The sequence below is a fragment of the Thamnophis elegans genome, chromosome 1 (assembly GCF_009769535.1).
Source record: "Thamnophis elegans isolate rThaEle1 chromosome 1, rThaEle1.pri, whole genome shotgun sequence".
Classification (NCBI taxonomy): domain Eukaryota; kingdom Metazoa; phylum Chordata; class Lepidosauria; order Squamata; family Colubridae; genus Thamnophis; species Thamnophis elegans.
In genome coordinates, this window is record NC_045541.1 from 70,243,470 (window position 1) to 70,266,190 (window position 22,721).

At 36.6% G+C, this 22,721-nt stretch overlaps 1 protein-coding gene across 1 annotated transcript in view; it reads left to right on the forward strand.

Moving 5' to 3' along the window:
• Positions 1-1,416: 1,416 nt before the first annotated feature.
• The window catches only part of CD6 (CD6 molecule), a 47,719-nt gene continuing 26,414 nt past the window's right edge, over positions 1,417-22,721 (forward strand). Inside the window, exons 1-3 of the mRNA XM_032212474.1 lie at positions 1,417-1,432; positions 1,531-1,623; positions 21,956-22,024. Coding sequence (XP_032068365.1) covers positions 1,417-1,432; positions 1,531-1,623; positions 21,956-22,024 — 178 coding nt within the window. The remainder of the gene's footprint in view (positions 1,433-1,530; positions 1,624-21,955; positions 22,025-22,721) is intronic.

The window sequence follows — 22,721 nt, forward strand, 5'->3', positions numbered from 1 at the left end:
CTGGGAAATGTGCATTGACCAAAGCCATGGTTTTGGATGTAGGCAATGTATGACTTGCATGTTTTGCCATATGAGTTTCCCTTTGGATATGACAATAGCAATCTAAAAAGTAGAACTGCATAAGAACAATAGACCCAGTTATTAGCATCTGTGCTGAGATTAAAGCCCATCTGTTATCATCCAATAATGATAAATTAAATGCAATTGGAAATTCCTGAGGTCCATTCATTGCAACTCAGCAATGCATCTTTCATTTTGAGCTCTGCTATACCCTTCCCTGCTTTCAATCAAGCTCATTGTGTTTTCTCTTCATTGCCCTTATCGTCCCTGCACTGCAAACATATGGAGGCTTTGCAGAGAGAACACTTTCAGCCAGCAGAGCCAGATACTATAATAGCATTTCCATGCACTTCTGAAAATAAGCTAGGAGGGAGGCCGTTTGTCCCACATATTGGAGCTTGAGTGGTATCTGGCACTGGGACATCCTAGAGAGAAAACATTGGATGGTGAGGAGACAACAGAATTTTTCATAATTTACCACTGCTTTGCACTGGCCATTCTCCAATGAACAGGTGTGTTAAGGAACAAGTGGATAGAACATGTAGAGGATTCAACCTGTTAACATGACATCTGAGCCCTCCCCCATGTGTTTCTGTAGTACTGATAAAAGTCCATTGGAGGGCAGCATTTCAAAGCTTCCTGGGATTCAAAGCTTCCTGGGACTAGAGGCCAAAGTTAAAATTAAAACTGTATGGTGAGATCTTTTACGCGCACATTGTGTTTCCTGATTTCGTTGGCTTAGATCGGTAGATTAAAAGCTAGTGCATGGGCAGCCCAGTAGAAATGATATTAGAGAAAAAGGAACTAATTAAGGAGGTAGGATTGAGCTGAATTGAAGGATCTTAAGAAATTGCCCAAAGACATTTCAGTTTTGCTTCAAGTGCCCATCCTTTTCAATTAGCAACCAAATGGTTTCTCTTGAGTTTTATGGCAGTGAATGAGGAGATATCAAACCAAAGAGACTGTGAATTCGAAGATAAAAAATATAGAAATGGCTGGTTCAAAAATAATGCCTAGAATTTTATAACTTCACGACTGACATGAAGATTGTTGATCTTCATTAAAATTCAGCCCATCAAAAGAAAATTAACACCATCATTGCAGAGGAAAAGCAACAGCTAAATCGTGCATTTCTGAGAAAAAGAACCAATAAAACTATCAAGCCTCTGTATCTCATCGCGTCTCTTGGAGGATGTCCTAATGCTTGCTTTGTAGCATCTTGATCGCAGGTATCATTTGATAAGAGTTTCATTTTGTTTTCCCCTCCGCTCTCTGAATGCTCTTGCCTCATTCTGCTGTGTTTTTTCAGCTTCCTTGAGCTGCCACCCAGTCTAGGACCATCTTGATAGTTTCTCGATGAGTGAAACCACAAGTGAGTGAGGGATGTTGCTATATGGAAATTAGTTACAACGTCAGGAGAATGAAATACAAAGCTTGCTGGGGGATTTTTTTTTTTTTTTTTTTGCCCAGCTCTGAAGATCTTTGTTCTTAATATACACTCAAGAGAAATGGATCTGGTGGAGGTGCTCGTTATGGCCCTTTTCCTAATGGCGGCCCGAAAAGGTACCTCTTCATTCCTGCTTATTTCTGCATCTTCATTCCTCTCCAACTTTCTATCCACTTCCCGCCTTCGGCTTTTTCTAAATAGCTTGCCTTCAGAAGTTGAGGGTGCTCCATTACTGGGGGCTTTCAAAAAAGGGACTGGACAACCATTTGCCTGAAATGGTATAAGGTCTCCTGCTCGAGCAGGGGGCTGGTTTAGAAGATCTCCAAGGTCCCTTCTGACTATTATTTGTTCTACGTTCTCGAGGACCTTTAGATGAGGCCTCAGCTCAAAGCCAGTATGTCTCTTTATTAATTATTCAAACCTTCTCCTTTCTTTTGGCCTTATCTTTTGCGTTGAAGTTGTAATTGTTGGCATCAACAACACTTGGAGCATGAAGCTTAGAGCTGCTGATTCTCTGTTCTCTTTGTTCTGCTCAAGACAGAAGTAATCTAATGTGATCCCACATACATTGCATGGAAGGGTTCCTGATTAACCCCATGCCAAAAGGGATGGGAAGAGACCCTTGATTCATTTCTTCTGCAGTTCTTCAATGGCCCTCAAATAGCTACAGAAGTGAAACTGAAAAGGCAATGGAGTGGCCGTTAGATGGCAAGTCTTCTACCTAGCCCTTAATCGTCAAAATAGTTTCACTGCTCAGATTCCAAACATTACGTCAACTGTTCACACTACGAAGAAAAGATCCCTGTTAGGAAAAGTGGAAGAAGAAGCAGGCTACATTCTTTCAAAAGTTAATATGTAAAGAGGGGTGATGTAGAACCCGTTTATCACATTACATCAAATGCGGATTGCAGGGACCTCTGAAGGAGCTGCTTAACAACATAAAAGAAGGCATACGGTTTTGGGCAAGGATCTATCTAACCCAGCGCCACAGCCAACAAACCATTGCTGGAAAGTGCATAAGCAGAGATTCCAGCAAAAATTATTCTCCTCCCCTACCACTATACTCTCAATTTCCTCCTGGCTAGGAATCAGCGATCCCTGCCAGCTCAGTTTTAGCAGCTATTCTGTTAATATCTGGTGTTAGGTTTATTCACTACTATGTGTTTGCTTAATCCTCCTTTTAAGAGCTATTTAATTATTTCGGAGATAGTAAATTCCTTAAGGGGTTATTTACTTTTGTCCTGAATCTACAGCCAGCTAATTTTAACAGGTGATTCTTAAATGATAATGGTAAAATCAAACATTCAATTAATTTTATAATCTTCCACCATTTCTCTTCCATTCCCATAGCGATCATTTTTCCAAAATATTAAAAATACTGTAGAATCAAAAAAAGTTGCTCTAAGCACTGAGTTTCAATTATTTCATTATTCTTTTCTGAATACAAAGAGGTATCTTTGCTCTTTTGCACCGAACTGTTCTAGATTTCACTTTCCTGATAGTTCAGGAGAAAGAGGGAGAGGGAGAGAAGTGGGATGGGGGGAGAGATCTGAAAGGAATGAAATTGCGAATTTCATTTTGGGGGCAATTTGCTTCACTTCACTGTTGTCATTTTATTTTCTGCAATTGGGAAGGATCCACGTAGATAGGTTCATCTGATATAATTTTCAGGATTTCAATGTATTAGCTATTTTCTACAAGCTTGGTCAACATGTCCTTTCCCCTTACTGGCAATAGCACTGGTCCAAATAAGATCATTGGAAGACTTCAAAATTTGCATTCATTGTAAGAATTCTGTTTGTCTCCCCTTTTTGCTTTTTGTACTTTAATAGCTATCAATTCACAATGCAAAAAGTTACATTAGCTGTATGTTGCTGAATCACAACTCCCAGCAGCTCCAGTCCCCCTGGATAATGGGAGTGGAATATTGGGAGTTACAGTTTGATGGGAGCTAGCAGACCTCAGCTTTCCTATATGATGCTATAATTGCACATCCGTTTTGAATTCCTTTTTTTTTTTATTCAGAAGGTAGAAGAAAAAACCATTTGGCTGTCAGCATAGCATGAATTTAAGAATACTGTCCATCTCTACCATGTGCACCGAATGATAAGTAGCAATAAGGCCATTTCAGTATGTGCAGCCTTTTTTAGAAGCTACTTCCCTTGGTGATTTCATGCATGTTCATCTTGCATGATTCCTTAAGGACTATACTTGCTAAGGACCATAATTGCTAAATGAAATAATAAATTAAGTAAATTAAATAATGTAATGAACAACAAGAGGGGAAATAAACAGAATTCTTACAAACATGCAGATTTTGAGGTCCTCCAAGAATCTGTTTTGGGACTAGCGCTAGTATCTGGGATAGCATTTGATAACTGGTACAAGGTTAGTCGTAAAGCGTTGAATGAAGTTCTCTTAGACCATTGGTTTTCCATGAACATATTTTTCTTAGATCGACCTTTGGCCTAACTTATATGGCTGGGTTTTTTTGCTTCCTTTGGAGGCAGAACTGCATCTTATTAGGCTGAGCTATTAAAGTTTATTGTTAGTCACTTTGGAGGCCTAATGAAACATTACAAATATACATTCAGAGCAATTGGCCATGCTTTCCCACTTTCTTTTGTAGATGCCTATGGGAAACAAAGATTTTAAATATCTGAATCCAGATGTTGGTTGTGCTCCTAAAATAAAGGAAGCAATCCAGAACTAAAGGTGTGATTTTGGCAGCTTTATGTTACATCTTTCCGCTGCTTTTTAAAAACTCAAGTTGTGTACCTTACACAAGAACAAGATTTTTTTTTTAACCTCCTTCTGAGCCCATTACTTGAAAACACATTTGGGGGGGGATATAATCCTGTAATGAGGAAAACTGCAACGCGTCTTTAATTCGCTCAGGGCAATGGGCAAGATCTCTCCATTTTACAAAGTGCTGTTACTTTCATTACAGGCCAAATTAGAAATTGTTGCAGTTTATTATCCTTTTTTCCCTTGTAGTGTACAGCTGATACCTTTTAAAAGTGAACCAACCAGCAAATGAAGAATCTTGATAATTGATGTATTTTGGGCTGAATGAAATGGCATTTTTTATCTTTTCACTCCCTTGCTCCTCAATCAAAAGGAAGCTTATCTTTCCTTTCCCATTGATAAAATGGAAGAAAGTGTACATTGGCTTCAGCCACTGCTAATAATGGGTAAAGGTTGGATAATTCCATCAGAGAATTGTAGTGCATGCACAAAGTTTCGGTCTGATGTAGCCTCTTTCCCTATGTTATTTTTTATTTCTGTAACTAGCTATGAAGGTACAAAACTATCACTTATAGTTTGGTCCTGTTGTACTTTATTTTACAGTAGCAGATTTGTTTTTAATTGTTATTAGAAGACAGTACACCTGATCACCTCTGCCTGCTGGCCATGTATGCTTCACAACGGCTCTGTAATCCACCATTAAGCTTCCATAATAATTTGCTGATAATAATCCAACCAACATTTTGAAACATTATACTCAATATTCTTCAATTATAGCAAAGTTAATGTTACTTATACATTGTGTCCCGAATGTTCTGAATGGCAAGATTTCATGGTACCAATTCCTGCCGCCCTTAATATTAGTGTCACTCTTTTCTGAACACCTGAACAAAGCGATCCTCTCTGTACCATCTTCTGTTTCCTTCAGATAAGACTAAAGAGATATTGAGAAGTATTTTAATGATTATTTGTGACTTCGAATCTTGTTCATGGAGCTACAGTGAAAGTAATTTACCCTTTCAGGCCATCAAGGTATCGTTTTGCATAACAATAGATACGTATTCCAGGGTTTCTATCTCATATTTATAAATCACTTGATTGGTAAAGCTCTGCTTTTCATTATCAGCTCATGGTTAGGCCAGAAGTTTTGCAGTTCTAGTATGTTCTGTGGAAATCTTACTCTTTTGAACCAGTGTTTCTCAACCTTTAAAATGAGTGAATTTCAGCTCCCAGTCAGCTATACTCCAGCTGGGGAATTCTGTGAGTTGACATCCACTCGTTTTAAAATCGCCAAGGTTGAAAAATACCATTCTAAAGTTCGATAGAAAATTCCAGCGAGGAGGGGCTGTGAGAAAATATTAATGTCCCCAGAAATGGTGCCATCTGGTTGATCTGATCTGGCTGATCCAGTGAAACGAGATTCTCAAAGCAGTGGAATACTCTAATGCTAAGGATTTATCATGATAGGAGCCGTTCCCAAAACAATTATAATCTTGGTTAACGCCATATTGGGTCAAGTGTCACTTTCTCGTTGCAACTGTTTTTTAGAGCACAAGACAGGTTTAATCTAAATGTGACTATATATTTGTCGTAGTTGAGGCATGCAGGCATTATCTATTGGAATAAGTTTTTGAAATGAGAACTGAAGTAATTAATTCAGACCATATGTTGCAGGATAACAATTGCCATCAGCATGGAATTTTTTAAAATTAAATTTATTTACAGATCAAGACCAAACATCAGCATAGAAGTGCTTAAGGGCCGTAGAGATTCAGTATTATGCTAAGTCTGCTCACTGATCAAAAATGTAGTTTTATATGAGAAATAAAATTCATATTAGCAAGCTGTCAATAAAAAAAATCAACCGAGCTAAACTTAATAAAGACAGAAAAGCAAGCGACGGAGATATTTAATAAAACAATACTCAAACTTTGTATCCCTGTGACCTGTTAAAAATGTTTGTCTGCTTGTTTGTTTATGGAATTTTTATGCCACCCATCTCCCCTACAAAATGATTCTGAGTGGAAGAATTTATGTGACAATCCGCCAAAGTAATAGCTTTTATTCACTTTAGGGTACGACAAGAAATAAATATACATTTATTTTTAATAATTAAATTGTTAAATACCACTTTACTAAAATGCACACTTCTATGGACATTCCAAGGGACGTACATAGATGAGGTACTAAGTGCCATAGAGTTGCCAAAATCTTAACAAATACAAAAATATTTCCAAATTAAGACAAATTCAGTGGTTACTATCAACGATCATTAATAGTTTGTCATGTCATCAAAAGTGTCCGTTGCCATACTCTACAGAAATGGGAGATTTGTCCATATCAATTGCCTAAAAAACCCCAACAAAATAAATAAATAAATTGCCTGATTTGGGGCAATTTTTATAAATGATTAAAAACATTTAAAAACAAGGAACAATTTAAAAAACCCACAAAAAGATCACCAAACAAAGGAACAGAAATGGCAAAAAAAAAAAAAAAGCCACATGGTTTGAGGCCCAGCAAAGTTCAGTGCTGCCCAAGAATTCTCTGTAATACTGTCAATATGCCAATGACTTGTGGCAGCAAGTGTATGTGTTATGGCAGCACCGAAGACTTCTTCAAGCCATGCACTTGCCTGATGACCTAGTTACTTTAGAGCAGAAAAGGAGCCCACCTTACTAGAAAAAAACAAATTGCTTGTTGCCTGTTATGGAATCTAATGAAATCCAATACTGGCATGTGTAAATCTCCTACTAACTTAATTCATTTAAAAGAGAGTGTGATTGTGTGCAAATAATTATATTGTCATTTCCTACAGTAGGTTTCTGTTTAAAGAATGAATGGCCTGTAAGACTACAAACATCAGTTGTCCATGCTCATAATATCCTTGACATTTATACAATTGGAACAAACATAAAAGATGATTTAAATATTGTAAAAATTCAATTTACCATGCAGTTTTGCAAGTGCCCTGGTAGAGTTAAGTAGCGGCAGGCTTGACATTCTCATAGAAACTTCCTCTAACCAAACAAATCAATGACATTTGTCTTCTTTGCAACTTCTTCCGTCTTAGCTTTACAATTGCTTCTACATACTTAATTCATTAGAGAAGCAATGAAAACAAGCAAGTCAGGTTTTTTCTATCTGATTTAAAAATATATATTTTGATTATGCGTCATGTCAAATTTTGGACTGATGTCAAGGCACCATTATACCCGAAGAAATAAAGGCAAGCTGGTTGATTCAGTTGCCCTGTTGCTAAAAACTCTTACTTAGAATGGGATATAAGGTTCAAAATGTCATTTAAACATATTTAATCACAACAACAACAACAACAACAACAACACAAAGAGTTTGGCTTTGATTCAGACACATGATTTTGCCAGATATCAGTATATTTTAAATCGTAAAATATACCTGTTCATTTGAAAATTTTGATTTAATTAATTTCAGGTCTGCCCAATACATACATACATACATACATACATACATACATACATACATACATATACATATACATATACATATACATATACATATACACACACACACACACACACACACATACATATTGGGTGAGGGGACTCTGAAAATAGGAAAAAAATGTTGGATGCTGATGAACATTAAAATCTCTATATACTGTTTTTGTACATTTAGAATTATAGCGCTTAAATGAAATTTGATCTCATTTCAATCCATAAGGCTTTCCAAATAATTTATTTACCATTAATTGATATTAATCTATTCTACATCAACATTCATGTGATAGCTTGAAGCAGTATAGTATTCCAGTCTCATGCTTTGGATTTTCAAAGATGCGCTGATTGTGTGCCATTTTCTTTCTTTCACACCAAAACTCATGCACATTTTTTCCCCACCAGCAATCTATTCTGGAACCAATTTAGGAGATGCGATTAATAATTCATTGCATTTCTGTGGAATACATTTTGATGTAATATAGCAGTAACTGACAAAATAGACTTCAGAACAACATTAATTTGAATTACAGCAGTTATTTCAACCCAGGAATTTAACACATTTTCCTTCTTTAAAAGCTTTTTAAAATTATTAACAAGGGTCAAATTGTTCACAGAAAATAAAACTATATAAAATATGCAGATATTCTTATTCATGAGCATTTCAGTAGAATGGCTTTCAATAGAAATTAAAATAGTACTTAATTAGATTTGTGCGCTGAGGTGAAAGATCAAATGTCAATAATGCAGATTTCTGCTACAATAATCTGCTTTCTACCTTAGTTGATCATGACTGTCAGGGGGGGGAAATCTCAGATTATTGTCAAAAATGTCGAGATGGGCTGTACAACACATATAAAACCAGATGAAGCGTCAATTGTACCAATCTGTGAAAAATTTTAGTAACGTTTTATTGGATCTGGTCAGGTAGCAAATACCAAGATAACTTCTTCAAGATATTTCACTGAATAAGTGGAATGTGTTTTGTACAAACATAAAATAAATGCCAGCATTTTACTTTGTATTAATGGAAAATCTAGTTTATAGGATGTCACTATAGGGCATTGCATGCCAAAATAACTAGACACCTAACTGCACCAGCACTGTCTTATGCCTAAAGATATCTAACCATATAATAATGCTGAATTACTATTATTCTTCTCATCACTCCTATTATTTGCTCTTATGGGTATCTTATCTCTTTGTTGTTTGTATTTTATGGTTTATGACTGTATTTTATGATTTATGATTCATCTCTTTGTTGCTTGTATGTACACTGGAGAATTTATACACTGGAGATAAATTCCTTGCATGTCCAATCACACTTGGCCAATAAAGAATATTCTATTCTATCCTAGATGGACGCGGAGACTCAGTGGCTAAGACGCTGAGCTTGTCGATCAGAAAGATCAGCAGTTCAGCAGTTCAAATCCCTAGCAACATATAACGGAGTTAGCTCCCGTTACTTGTCCCAGCTTCTGCCATATTAAAAAACTTGTAAAAATGCAAGTAGAAAAATAGGGACCACATTTAGTGAGAAGGTAACAGCGCTCCATGCATCTTCGGACAGCGCTGGCTCTTCGGCTTTGTAACAGAGTCAGGAACGACTAGCACATACGTGCGAGGGGAACATTTACCTTTACCTTTACCTTTACCTTTACCTCTATTCTATTCTATTCCATTCCATTCAATTCCATTTTCTATTCTATTTAAAGGTGCTCAACCAAGGTAGAAAGGTGATAAGCTAAGTATTTTGGAATTAGTGTACAATTCTAATTGTTTGCTTGTTTGCTAGATTTGAGATTTCTCTTCTCCCCCTCCCCGCATGATGTTCAAGGGAATTAGCAGAACATAAGTTGCAGTGAAATGTATTTTGGCTTTTGACGGTTGTAGTAGTCTGCAACTAAATGTTGGTCAGGGTCAGCCAAGAAATTTGGCTAAACAAAAAAATAGTAGCAATTAACCCCCCACTCCAAAAAAAACCTATTAATGAATTTCAGTCGCATTTGTTATATGGCATTAAATGTGTAATGAATATATTTCATAATTTCCTTCTATGATATGGCAAATTGTCTTTCTCTAATCATTTTTACAGGGACTCTACTTGTTTTGAAAGTCATCCTATAGCTTTGTGTCTATATATGTTATACAATACTCTGGCTTCTAAACAGTGGGAAACTGTGGCCTTTCAATTGATGCACGTTCCTATAGTTATCTGCATCTTTATAAATAATATTGCTATTATGTAGTTATACATTATATATATTATGCTATAAAATTGTATATAATTCTATAGACTATAATTCCTGGCCATGCTGGATGCGGCTAGTGGGTACTGCAATCTAGAAAGCCACAGATTTTTCAAATCTGTGATTACATTTTTGCCGTGATCAGAACCAAGGCTTTATCTTGACATTAGACAACCTGTGAACCATTGACTCATTGTTTCAGAGATATTTCCTTACAGAGAAACAAAATGATTATGAGCGAGCAAAAAAACAGTGGAAGCAAGAGTGACTTCCAACTTCCTGCTGGCTTCCCCATTGATTTTTCTTATCGGAAGCTGGCAAGGAGTATTGGAAATGTCATTCACATGACTGCAGTTGATCACGGCAGCACGGTAACATGGTAGCATGGAAGCACTGAAGCGCCCAAACTTTCACAAATTTCAATTGAATGGGAGTCAGGAATCCCATATTTTGGATGCATTATTTAAGTTGGCCCATTTGAGGGATGTTGTTTCAAAAATTGTTACCCTGTGATGCAGCATTTTGCCCAATTGAAGGTTACAAACAAAAAGACATAAGAATTTTAGAAGTATAGAGATATGTTCAGCAAGTTAACGAACATCAGATACAGCATCACTTCAGTGGGGTTTATTTCAACAATAGATAAATTCTATTGATGTTTTTTAATCTATTTATTTCTACATTTCAGATTTTTTTTAAAAAAACACGTTCTATAAATGATTTTTTAAAAAGATTTTGAGGCAGTTCAAAGATTCCTCAATATTTTCTGCATGTACCACTATGTTTTTTCCCCAAATTCATTTGGTAATCTGTGCAGATTAGATTTAGAAATCAGACCAATTTATTAAATTGAAAATTGAGAGCACATTATTTATAAAATTTGAAATAGATTAGATCATTTCCCATACCCTTACCAATTATTTCTATCTGATTATAATTGTATTATGATATCCCAAATGCCTGGATTATGAGGGGCAAATAACATGGGTTTTATTATTTGTTAACTAACATAGTTACTTTGTATTTTAATCTGATTTATATTCTTTCTTTTAAAGTGATGTTCAAGATGTATTAGGTTTTAACATTCCTAAACTGATAAACAAGCTGGAGACTAGTTGCTGATAAGAAAAGTTTGTTAGTACAAATTGGGGTCTGGCTTATCTTTTGTGAACCCTAAACAACCTTTCTCCTTACCATTTATTCCCCTTCAGACTTCATTTTAATAAACATCTATGCTATTATCCGTCCAATCAACTTTCCTCTTTCAGGTTTCTTTGTTATGTTAACTATAAAAGGGGATGTAAGCTAAAGATCGGGGTTCCCTCTTTGAATGAGGAATCTCTTTTGTCTGAATATTCTTATAAATTGTAATAAAATCATCTTCCTGTCTCGGTTGTCTCATTAGAAAATATGCACACCGAGGGACAAGCCTGAAAAAGCCATATTTGGCCATCAATGTAAACAATGTTACAGGCCTAGAAAACCATAAATTTGCTACTGAGGAAATTGGACTGGATTTGAACAAACTTTGAATATCAAATAAACTCAATAGCGTGACAAGGGAAAATGGGGCTGCTCAGAACCAAGATTCTAGAATACAATAATATTGGTCCCATTTTTCCATTAAAAGTATGGACAGAAAGAGGATTGGAATGAAATTGCTGTTGGCTTTGTTGAATTTGCGTATTTATTAGTGATCTCCACTCACATAGCTTTGGAGAATATCTTTGTTTATGGCAGGTTTCCTTAACTAAAGTGTACTTCCCTTGGGGAGATTCAAGCATATTAAGTATCTTTTAATTGTATATTGTTACAATAAATCCAGCTTTCCCAAATTACAGACAGTCCTTGATTTATGACCTCAACTGAGCCCAAAATTTCTTCTGCTAAGTAAGACAGTTGCTATTTGAATTTTGCCCTATTTTACAACCTTTGTTGCCGTCGCTGTTAAGTGAATCACTGTAGTTGTTAAGTTAGTCACACAGTTGTTAAATGAATCTGGCTTTCCCATTGACTTTGCTTGTTAGAAAGTTGCAAAGCTGCTCACATCACTCCAGAACGCTCCATCATATATGAGTCAGTTGTCAAGCATCCGAATTTTGATCATGTTTCCATGGGGGAAATGCTGCAACGGTTTAAGTGCGAAAAATGATCATGATACGCTTTTTTCAGTGCCGCTATAACTTTGAACAATCCCTAAATGAATTGTTGTACTACTTGTACTAAGAACTACTTATACGAATTTATACGAGTATACAAATATGTAACGAAGAAGAAAAATGCTCCTGTTTTTATTGTTTATCCTTATTAAAAATAAAGCTTTACTGCAGAGGTGGGTTGCTAATGTTTTTACTACCATTCGAGCATGCCCCCATGCGCCATTGCACACGTGCACAATGCTTCTGCACATGCACAGAAGCATCCAGGCGGGTGGGCGAAGCCTCCTGCCACCGCTACTATCGGTTCGAACCGATCTGGGCCGAACCGGCAGCAACTCACCTCTGCTTCAATGTATTGGTTTCATTGTTCATATTGCTTTTAGGGGAAGTATGTACATTAAGATTACACTAAAGAGTGGTGTCATGGTAAAAAGGTTAGAAACCTCTGCTTCATGTGGTCTTTGGTCTGTTTCAGGAGTAGTTCTAGTTATTCACTGTTTCTTAGCAATTACACTCATCTGTACTTAGCAATGGAGCTAATGAATTTGGCCTGAGCTGTGGGGATGTTTAAAATTGCAAATAGTGTGCATAAATCTTGAGTATCTTGGAATGAGGTATAAAGGCTTTGAAGGTCTATGGCTGTTCTGGTTGCAAAGAGCAAAATCACATACATAAATGGAAAGAAACTATATTTTTATTTTTTGTCCCCTTCCATTCAATTGTACCCAATTCTCAGGGACTGCCTGGGCTAATCCCTGCAGTTTTCCTGAGAAGCTTTCTCAGAAGAGGTTTGCCATTGCTTCCTTCCTGGGATTGAGAGTGAGAGAGAGAGAGAGAGACCTGGGCCAAGGTCACCCAACCGGTTTTATGCCTAAGGCAAAACTAGAACTCAGGATCTAGTTGGTTTCTAGCCTGGTGCCTCAATCATTACCACAAACTGGCCCTCATTATTTTTAATAAACCAAAAGAAATTTCCATTTAAAAAAACAAAAAAACCCCACTAGTTGGCATAATAAAGGTATTGCCACTACGGACATTAAATTCTGTGTGGGGCTGGATCTCTCTCTCTCTCTCTGTCTCTCTCTCTCTCTCTGTCTGTCTCTCTCTCTCCTCCTCCGTCCTTATTATCCTTCTAATGCTGAATATTTTGTAAAAATCAGAATCACAGGATTTGTAGGGCCCACAACTATTTTTGGGCCAATGGCTACTATGAATCAAGACTTTTATGGTACAATACCTATAATAATGGGCAGGAATGTACATGGAGAACAAACAACTAGATAAACGAATTTGATGTCACCTGCATATCCATTTAATTAAATTTAAATATTGTTCTGATAAAGAGTTTGGTCTAGTAGTAGATGCACCAGGCTACAAACTAAGACCCTGGGAGTTCTAATCCTGTCTTAGGTATAAAAATCAGATGGATGTCTTGGGCTGGTCACTCTCTCTCAGCCTACAACATCAGATTCGGGTGGAAAGCTTTTTGGTCAATTCATGTTGCAACTAATGAATCAACAGTCGATCGGGGGGGGGGGACCCTGTAATTTTCATTTGTGGAAAAATACTAGGAATAAAAAAAAACCTTTATATTTGCCACATATTTGTTTCCTTATGGGTACCTGGGGGGCAGAGAAGACAGATGTGCATTACAACATTGTAATATAAATTCTGCCCTCTTTGTATTTGCATTGAGATCTAACAAGCAGTTATTTATTTGTTTGTTTATTTATTTATAAAATTATTGGGCTGCCCATTTCACAATAAGTGACTCTGAATGGCATACAACCATCCAGTAAAACAGTAAATACATAAGACAATCATTAGATAAAACCTAATAATTATGAAAACTTAATAATTATGAAAAGGAATTAAAAGTTATAAAACCAAAACCAAAGCTGTGTAGCCAACCAGAGCCACCTTTGTGTGAGTTGGCTGCCTATATAAATGTAATGAATAAATAAAAATAAAACACGAAAATAGAATAATAGATGAAGGGATGTCAATAATAAGGGAGGGGCCTCACAACAGAAATGGCTGCCAAGTTGGGATGGAGCTGGTATTGTGACATCACAACGCATATTTTATTGTTTAGGAAAAAAACACCTCTGATTTCAATAGACCCATTATTTCCCATTTCTACTGTATCAAATTGTAAAGAGCACTATGGGAACAATCTTTGGAAATTTTAAGAGTTTTAAAAGCTGGAGACTTTACCAGAGCTCAGAGGAAGATTACAATACTGTCACTTCAAGATGGAAGACTTTTGTCTTTTTTGTCTCTGTGAAATTGTAGCACTAAGAAAATCTGAGTTATGCCATTCATAGAACATATTATTATTATTCGCAACAACAGAATTGTATCACAGCGGCCAGTTGTTTTGCCGGATTTGGCATTGATTACGTCAGGCCCCACCCAGGGGCCTAGGACGTCATAACGTATTTTTGTAATATGCGTGCAGATCCAAGCAGTGCGGCTTTTTGCATTTGACTGATGGTGATTTTGTCAATTTTTAACTGTTTTAAATGTAATTCCAGTGCTTTTGGAATAGCACCCAGTGTGCTGATTACCACTGGAATTACCACTGCTGGTTTGTGCCATAATCATTGAATTTCAATTTTTAAATCTTGGTATTTCGCGATTTTTTCATATTCCTTCTCGTCGACTCTGCTATCACCTGGTATTGCAATGTCTATGATTGTAACCTTATTTTTCTCAACCAGTGTGATGTCTGGTGTATTATGCGCCAGTATTTTGTCTGTTTGTATGCGAAAATCCCACAAGATCTTGACCATCTGATTTTCGGTGACTTTTTCAGGCTTATGTTCCCACCAGTTTGTTGCTGTTTTAATATTATAATTTTTGCACAAATTCCAATGGATCATTTATGCTACTTAATTGTGCCGCAATTTATAATCAGTCTGCGTGATTTTTTTACAGCAGCTGAGTAGGTGATCCACAGTTTCATCAGCTTCTTTGCAAAGTCTGCATTTGGCTTCATCAGAGGATTTTTCAATTTTGGCCTTAATGGCATTTGGGTGGATAGCTTGTTCTTGTGCAGCCATTATTAGTGACTCTGTTTCTTTCTTTAATGTACCTGCTGTTAACCATAACCAAGTTTTTTCACTGTCCACTTTATCTTTTATTTTTTCCAGAAATTAGCCATGCAACGCTTTGTTCTGCCAACTCTCCATTCTCGATTTTATCACATCTTTTCTGTAGTCTTGTTTCGTCTGTTGGACCTTCAATAGGTTTTTGTTCTTTACTTCGATTAATAGATGTTCTTGACTTTCTTTTAAATAATCAGCCAGTGCATGTTTTTCTTCTTTAACTTTTTGCTTCACTTGTATTAATCCTCTGCCACCTGATTTTCGGGGCAGATATAGTCTTTCAGTATCACCACGTGGATGTAAACTGTAGTGCATTGTCATTAGTTTCCTGGTTTTTCAGTCCAAAATGTCCAAATCAGCTTGTGTCCAGTTAACTATACTAGCTGTATATTTTATAACTGGTATTGCCCAGGTATTTATGGCCTTGATTGTATTTCTACCACTCAATTTAGATTTCAAAATTTTCCTAAACTCTGTTGGTGTACTCTCCCCTGACAATAGTTTTTACTTCTCCATGCTTGATGTTATCCAACTGCAGAATGCCTAAGTATTTGTAGGCTTCATTTTCGTTGCATTTAATTAGTTGGCCATTGGGCATTTCAATTCCCTCACATGTAGTGATTTTGCCCCTTTTTATGGATACAGTGGCGCATTTTTCCATGCCAAACTGCATTGAAATATCGGTGCTGAATACTCGGACTGTGTTTGTCAATGATTGGATTTCTATTTCTGACTTTCCATAGAGTTTCAAATCATCTATATATAATAAATGCGAAATTTTTTCAGCTTCTTTGGCTGTTTGGTAGCCTGATTTCATTTTTTTTAAAGATTACTGATAGTGGAATCATCGCGATGATGAAGAGAAGAGGTGAAAGTGAATCACCCTGGAAAATTCCTCGCTTGATATTAACCATTCCGTAGATCTCATTCCCTACTGCCAACTCAGTTCTCCATTGTTTCATCGCCTTTTCAGTAAAGGATGTAATACTTTTGCTAATGCCAGTTATTTCTAAGCATTTTATGATCCAACTATGTGGCAGTGAGTCAAATGCCTTTTTGTAATCAATCCAGACCATATGCAAGTTCGTTTTTCTGTTCTTACAATTTTCTAATATCATTTTATCAATTAGGAGCTGATCTTTTGTCCCCCTGCTCCTTCTTTTGTTGCCTTTTTGCTCTACTGGCAAGATGTTGTTTGTTTCCAAATAATCCATAATATTATCTGCAATAATGCCTCTGAGTAATTTGAAGGTTGTTGGCAAGCATGTTATTGGTCTGTAGTTTTCAGGTGTTGTTCCTTTAGTTGCATCTTTCTGAATCAAGTATGTTTTTCCAGTTGTCAACCATTCATCAATTTGGCCCTTTTGTAAAATTTCATTCAGTTGCCTGGCCAATATTGCATGTAAACTGGTCAGATATTTGAGCCAGAAACCATGTAATTGATCCTTTCCAGGTGATGTCCAATTCTTTACCTTTTTTACTCGATTTTTGACCATCTCAGTTGTTATTTCTAATACTTGCATTTGTTTGTTGCCAATGCTTTTCTCAAAGTCATGTTAATAATTATAATAATAATTATTATTAAAAAGAGTTTCACTTTTTCTTTTGTGCACATTATTTTACAGTTTGTTGTTCATGCTGTTTCCCAAATAATTGCTAAATCCTGTGATATGCATCATAAATATTTCACTGATTAATTATATTTCTTTCCTGCCTTTCTCAACTTTCATAGATCAGTGGCCCTCAACCTGTGGTCCACAGAACTCGGGGGGGACGGGACTGCAAAGGCTTGAAGGAATGCTATGATTTAAATCTTGAGTTAAGGTTTGGTGATCTATGGCCACGGTCCGTGGTCACAAAAGTCATTTAAAGTGAGAGTCTGTGGTGGTGAAAAGGTTGAGAACCACTGGTGTAGACTAATAATTAGACGTTTACTGATCTGTTTAGGAAATCTGCGGCCCTTGAAATGTTGCTGGAGTCAAATTGCAAGGACAACCTGGAGGAGGATCTATTGGGCCACAGATTTTCTTCTGGAAGCGTAAATCCAAAGGAGGCTGCAGTATTATCTGTCCCCAGAAAGCTATGTGTGTATTTGCCACATTTTTCTAGAGGCTAAGAGGACATGGAGTTGCTGTGGGCGAAGAACCATGTCCATTGCTGGTGGCAAAAATCAGGAGAATCTGGTAGTACTTTCTCTGACTAGCAATTTTTATTAAAACTTTTATGAGCTTTTATGAGCGGTAGCTTATGCCTTTTAATTAAATTTATTAGTTGGGAAGGTGCTGCCAGACTACTATCGACTGGAGCCCTGCTACACTTCCAGAGAAAATATTCTGTTTTAAGTTTTTTCAAAGAGAAACATGTATCGCCATCAATCTAAGTTAAAAGAAATATCGGAGGAGAAGATGCCCATTTTCAAAACAAAAAAAAAAAAAGGTATTTGCTTTCTTTTCTCCAGGAGAACTTATTACTCACTTGATTTTCCAGTCAAAGAAATGTAAGATGGTGTTATTTTCAAGAAGAAGAAGAAGAGGATTAGTAGACTGTGTCTTAAGTTGATAGAGTCCATCACCATTCGATTTTTACAAGCTTTCAGTTGCCACACCCCTTTACCAGGCCATAGCCCATTCAGAACCGGGCCACGGAAGTGGTGGGCAAGTGTCTATGCAAACAAAACTGCATTTGTGAAAGTGGTGTGCACGCATGAAACCATACCCCCCCCCCATGCACCATTGCTGCCACCACCTCCGCCAGTCCACCCAGCTGGAAAGATTGGGGGATGCTGTTTTAAAGGATGGAAGCCAACCAGGCGGGAAAAAAATAGACACAAAGACTTTTTCATTTACAAGTTTAATTAGTTGTCTTCTAAGTAACTGTTAATATAAAGTAAGTTAGTGTAAACTTATTAAATGCAATAGGTAGTGTTTCTTTAGTCTAGAGGAAAGATTACAGAGAAACTGTTTAATATACCAAGGTGGTAATTTGCTTTAGATCAGTAAATATTTAATTAGTTTTTAAATAACTGTTAATATAAGCTTTTATAATTATAAGATTAAATACAACATAGAGTGCATGGTATTGTTAGGTCTAAAAAATGTAAAAGAAATCAAAGATTACAAAGAACCTATACTTAGCATACTAACGTGGCAATTTGCTTCAGATCATAAATTCAAAATTTTTCCTTCTATATTATTATTTATGTAGTACTAAAATGAAATGAATGTTTTGCCAATTCTGAGAGCAAAGTTATCCTTTTATATCATGCCTTTACACAAAAGAAAAGGACATTTTTAATGTTCCTGCTTACTACTACAATAATCCTGTGAGATGAGCTGGTGTCAAAGGGACTCTCTGACACCAGAAACCAGAAGGCAGGATAGAGTTCAAAAGTACTGCAAGTTTATTCCCCTGCAGCCTATACAAGAATCTGATCTTCTAATGGGAAAAGCAAATTGTGCGGCAGATAAGAGTCAATGGACTTCAAGAGGGACTGGACATACATACCTTTAGGGGACGTAGGGACTCCAGATAGATGGTGGTGTTTGACCCTGTCCTCAGGCCCATCTCTTAAAGAGCCTGTGCCAGACAGGAGGAGGAATCAAGCAGGTTCTGTCTGGAATTGCTATTTGCAAGAAGGCAAGATCTGCCCCCTCTTGAATGTTATTGAACCTTATCTAGTTTTTCCCAGAGGCAAATTGCCAGCCTGAAAAGATTGCAGTGAAATAGACATTGAACAATACAGTAGCTAATTTATACGCTAATACATGTGGATCTGGTTATCTGTACCTGACAGTTGGGCTGGGAAAGAGTGACTGGACCAAAGTCACCTAGATGGTTTTCCTGCCTAAGAAAGAAGTAGAATTCACAGTCTTCTGATTTCTAGGCCAGCACTTTCAACACTACACCGAATTGGCTGACAGTTAGTTCTCTCCCAGTCACTGGAATCATGCAGGCAAGGTGACAAAAAAAAAATTCAAAAAGAACCTAGAATGAGTAATACTTATTTTAAAAAAATTGGAAAGCCACCATTCTATGAATTTCAGCTGTCCAACTTAATTATAATAAGAATGTTGAAACTTTCTTGAGTTTCATTTTATCCCTGCCCTAAATAGCAGACGACTTGGCCTCCTCTTTTGAGTGAGGTGACCTATTTCTATCTGGTTTTGCAATGGTCAGATTTGCTCTCACTCTCCCTGACAACATCAGAACTAATTTTCACAAAATCCACTTTCCACAATGCATGCATATTTACATACTCTGTAGAAATGCCATTCAGGTCATGTCAGTCATTTAAATTAATTTCAGATCATGCATATACTTAGTTGGAGTTGAGATGCTAACACTGCAAAAATTTCAGAATGATCTCCCACTGGGATCGGCTTTGTTGTTAATAAAGAACGATAGCATCTGAATAGTAAAGGGGAGGAAGAGGTTGGTACAGGAAAATAGAAGCTAAAACCTGCCGTGATTTACCTGAAATAATAATAAGAAAAAATCTCCATTGTTCCTCAAAATGAGATTTCCCCTTTAGCACTAATAGTAATCTCACTACTAAACAGCCTACTTGAATGAATTTCCTCCTGGGGCTTGTCTTGGAATCTAATGGAAATGTGGGGAGCCAAGGAGGCTATAATGCAGAATTACAAGAAGTCCAATTTCTCCTTTGAAATAGATATCTACCTATCTAAAGCAAATTCTCTTTCTTTGCTGATAGGAAAAAATAGAGAAGAATAACTTTGCCAAGCACCCAGTTGGATCGTGCATTTTTTACCCATCCATCTTTCATTAACTTATTTATCCATGTTGCCTGGAGATGATTATCTAACTATTTATCTACCTACCTATCTACCTATCTATCTATCTATCTATCTATCTATCTATCTATCTATCTATCTATCCATCCATCCATCCATCCATCCATCCATCCATCCATCCATCCATCCATCCACCCACCCTCCCACCCACCCACCCATTTCAAAAAAGTGCAATTCTGAATGATGTACATCTAATCCACAAAACAGATACAGTATTCTTTTTGTGGAATGCCGTTGATAATGGGCTGAATGGAACAGGGGTATCAAATGGCAGAGAATAACCAGTATACTCTAAAAATAATTTCATTAAGCTCTGCTTAATAGGTGTTATTGGGGCACTGCTTGGAGTCACACAGAAGGTCAGTTGATTTGGTCATTTTTAAAGAGATTCCACTCTGAGCCATTTGCAGAAAAGATGACATAATGATGAATACATTTATTCTGGAGTAAGGTTGCAGGAATTACTGACTACTTAATTAAATGCAGTATTTAATTATTTAGTACTCTCTCATAATAGATTGGCACTTCATTTTCAAAATATATTTGGTTCTGAACAGCAGGTAAACTGGAATAAAAATCGGAACTAGAAAATGTTTAAAACAAATGTGAACTTCTGCAGTTTCATTTTTACAGTGAGCACTATTTCATGAAAATAGATGATGATGATGATGATGATGATGATGATGATGATGATGATGATGATGATATCCATTCAGTCATGTTTAACTCTTGGCAATTCTATGGGCCAGGTCTCTCCACATCTTCCGATCTTGCACTACTTCTTTGAGTTGTTCTGTGCTCTGGCTGGTGACTGCTTTGACGGTGTTCAGCCACCGTGTTCTTTGATGGTCTGGTTTTCTTTTACCGCTAACTCTTCCAAACATAATTGCTTTCTCCAGTGAATTCCCCTGCATCGCCTGACCAAAGAAAATGAGAGACAGTTTTGTGATTTTGCCTTCTAGTGACATGAACCAGAATTTAACTTGGAACAGGTTAAAATATTTATTGGTGGGAAAATGACAATAATTGTTACCATTTTAATTGCTATATTTTTATACATTCTTATGTTGTTTTGTAGTTTTTATTATTTATTTATTAAATTAATATGCTACCCAATTCACTCTACAAAGTATCTCTATTAAATGCTTAATGTTTGTGATTTATTTATTAAATTAAATTAATACATTTATATTTAATGTACTTATATGCCACCCATTTCCCTGTTCACAAACTCTGGATTTATAACTTGTTTTCCCCAAAATAAGCCCTCCCTGGATAATAAGACCAATCAGGCCTTTGAGCGCATGTGCTAAAATAATCCCTCTCCCCAAAATAATCCCTCCCCAAAAATATTGTAACATAGCAGCAGCCATGAGGTGACCATGCTCGTTGCCTCCTGCACCTCAAAAATAATAAGTTCTCCCCAAAAATAAGGCTAAGGGCTTATTTCAGGGGTCAAAAGAAAAGAAGACCCTGTCTTATTTTCTGGGAAACATAGTAGTTGGAAAGAATAATTCTTGTGAGTCCATTAAACTATTTTCTCACAAACATAATTGCTAGCCTCTCATATTTTTTCATTCAGATTGAATGCTAGAGGAATTGAAAGCTTTGATGCGTATAAGACCAATTTGATCCATATTGAACAAATAGTACCAGCAACTAGAAAAAGCTTTCAAAAACATTCCAACCATAAGATTGAGTTTTTAAAAAAGTGTTTATTACTCACAACGTATCAAATATTGTTTCTCAAATTTGAATGAGTTCTAAATTAGATACAGCAGCTTTCTTTCAGATTATTTATGGCTGTTCTATCATTTTAAGTTAAGGATGGAAGTGGTTTTCGGTGGTGACATATTAATGATATTTCATTTTAAATTATGTTTTAATTTCAGTCCAGTCCAAGCCGAGCAAACTTCCTGCTCTCAGAAATACCAGCAGCAGCACCACAACTGCAGAACCAGGTAAAAACACAGGAGGGAAAACTCTATTTAGGAAGTAACATTTTTAAACCTACCATGTGTTTTGCTTTAAGGATGAGAGGACAAATATTACCTAGCAGGTCTGGAGCCCTGATGCAAAGAATGTAAAAATAAGGAATGTCTCACGTGCCTATTTCTATCCATGGTATCAGGTTGTCTATAGGGTAGAGTCAAAATAGTGAAGATGTGTGATCAAAGCTGCATCTGTTTTCTACATTCATTGTGGCCAGTTGATGCTTTGGACCACATACTGCTACAACCCCGCTATGTTCCTCCATTATTACTGAGTTCTTTGTGAACCATCCAGATAGATTTTTGAGGGTATGATGACATGGTTCACTCAACTCTTTGGAGATGCACATGACAGGATCAACTAGCAAGTAATTTCCTTATTTAAGTTGCACATTGTAAAACTCTACGTTTATGAACTCTTTTGAATGATGTCTTAGGCCAGTTCCTCACTAGCAATTTATACTGTTTTACAATTTCAACCAACTAACGCGGAGTTGGTTGAAAGCCTTCGTTATTTCAATTATTTTGACATTGAAAAGGATAGATGATGCTGCAATATACTAATAAGGAAATGGTCTTAATCTGATTCTTATCTTTTTTCCCTTCTCAAACCAGCAATTAATTTTGTTCACAAGATTGCTTTCTATGGCAGGAGAGGGAGGAAAAA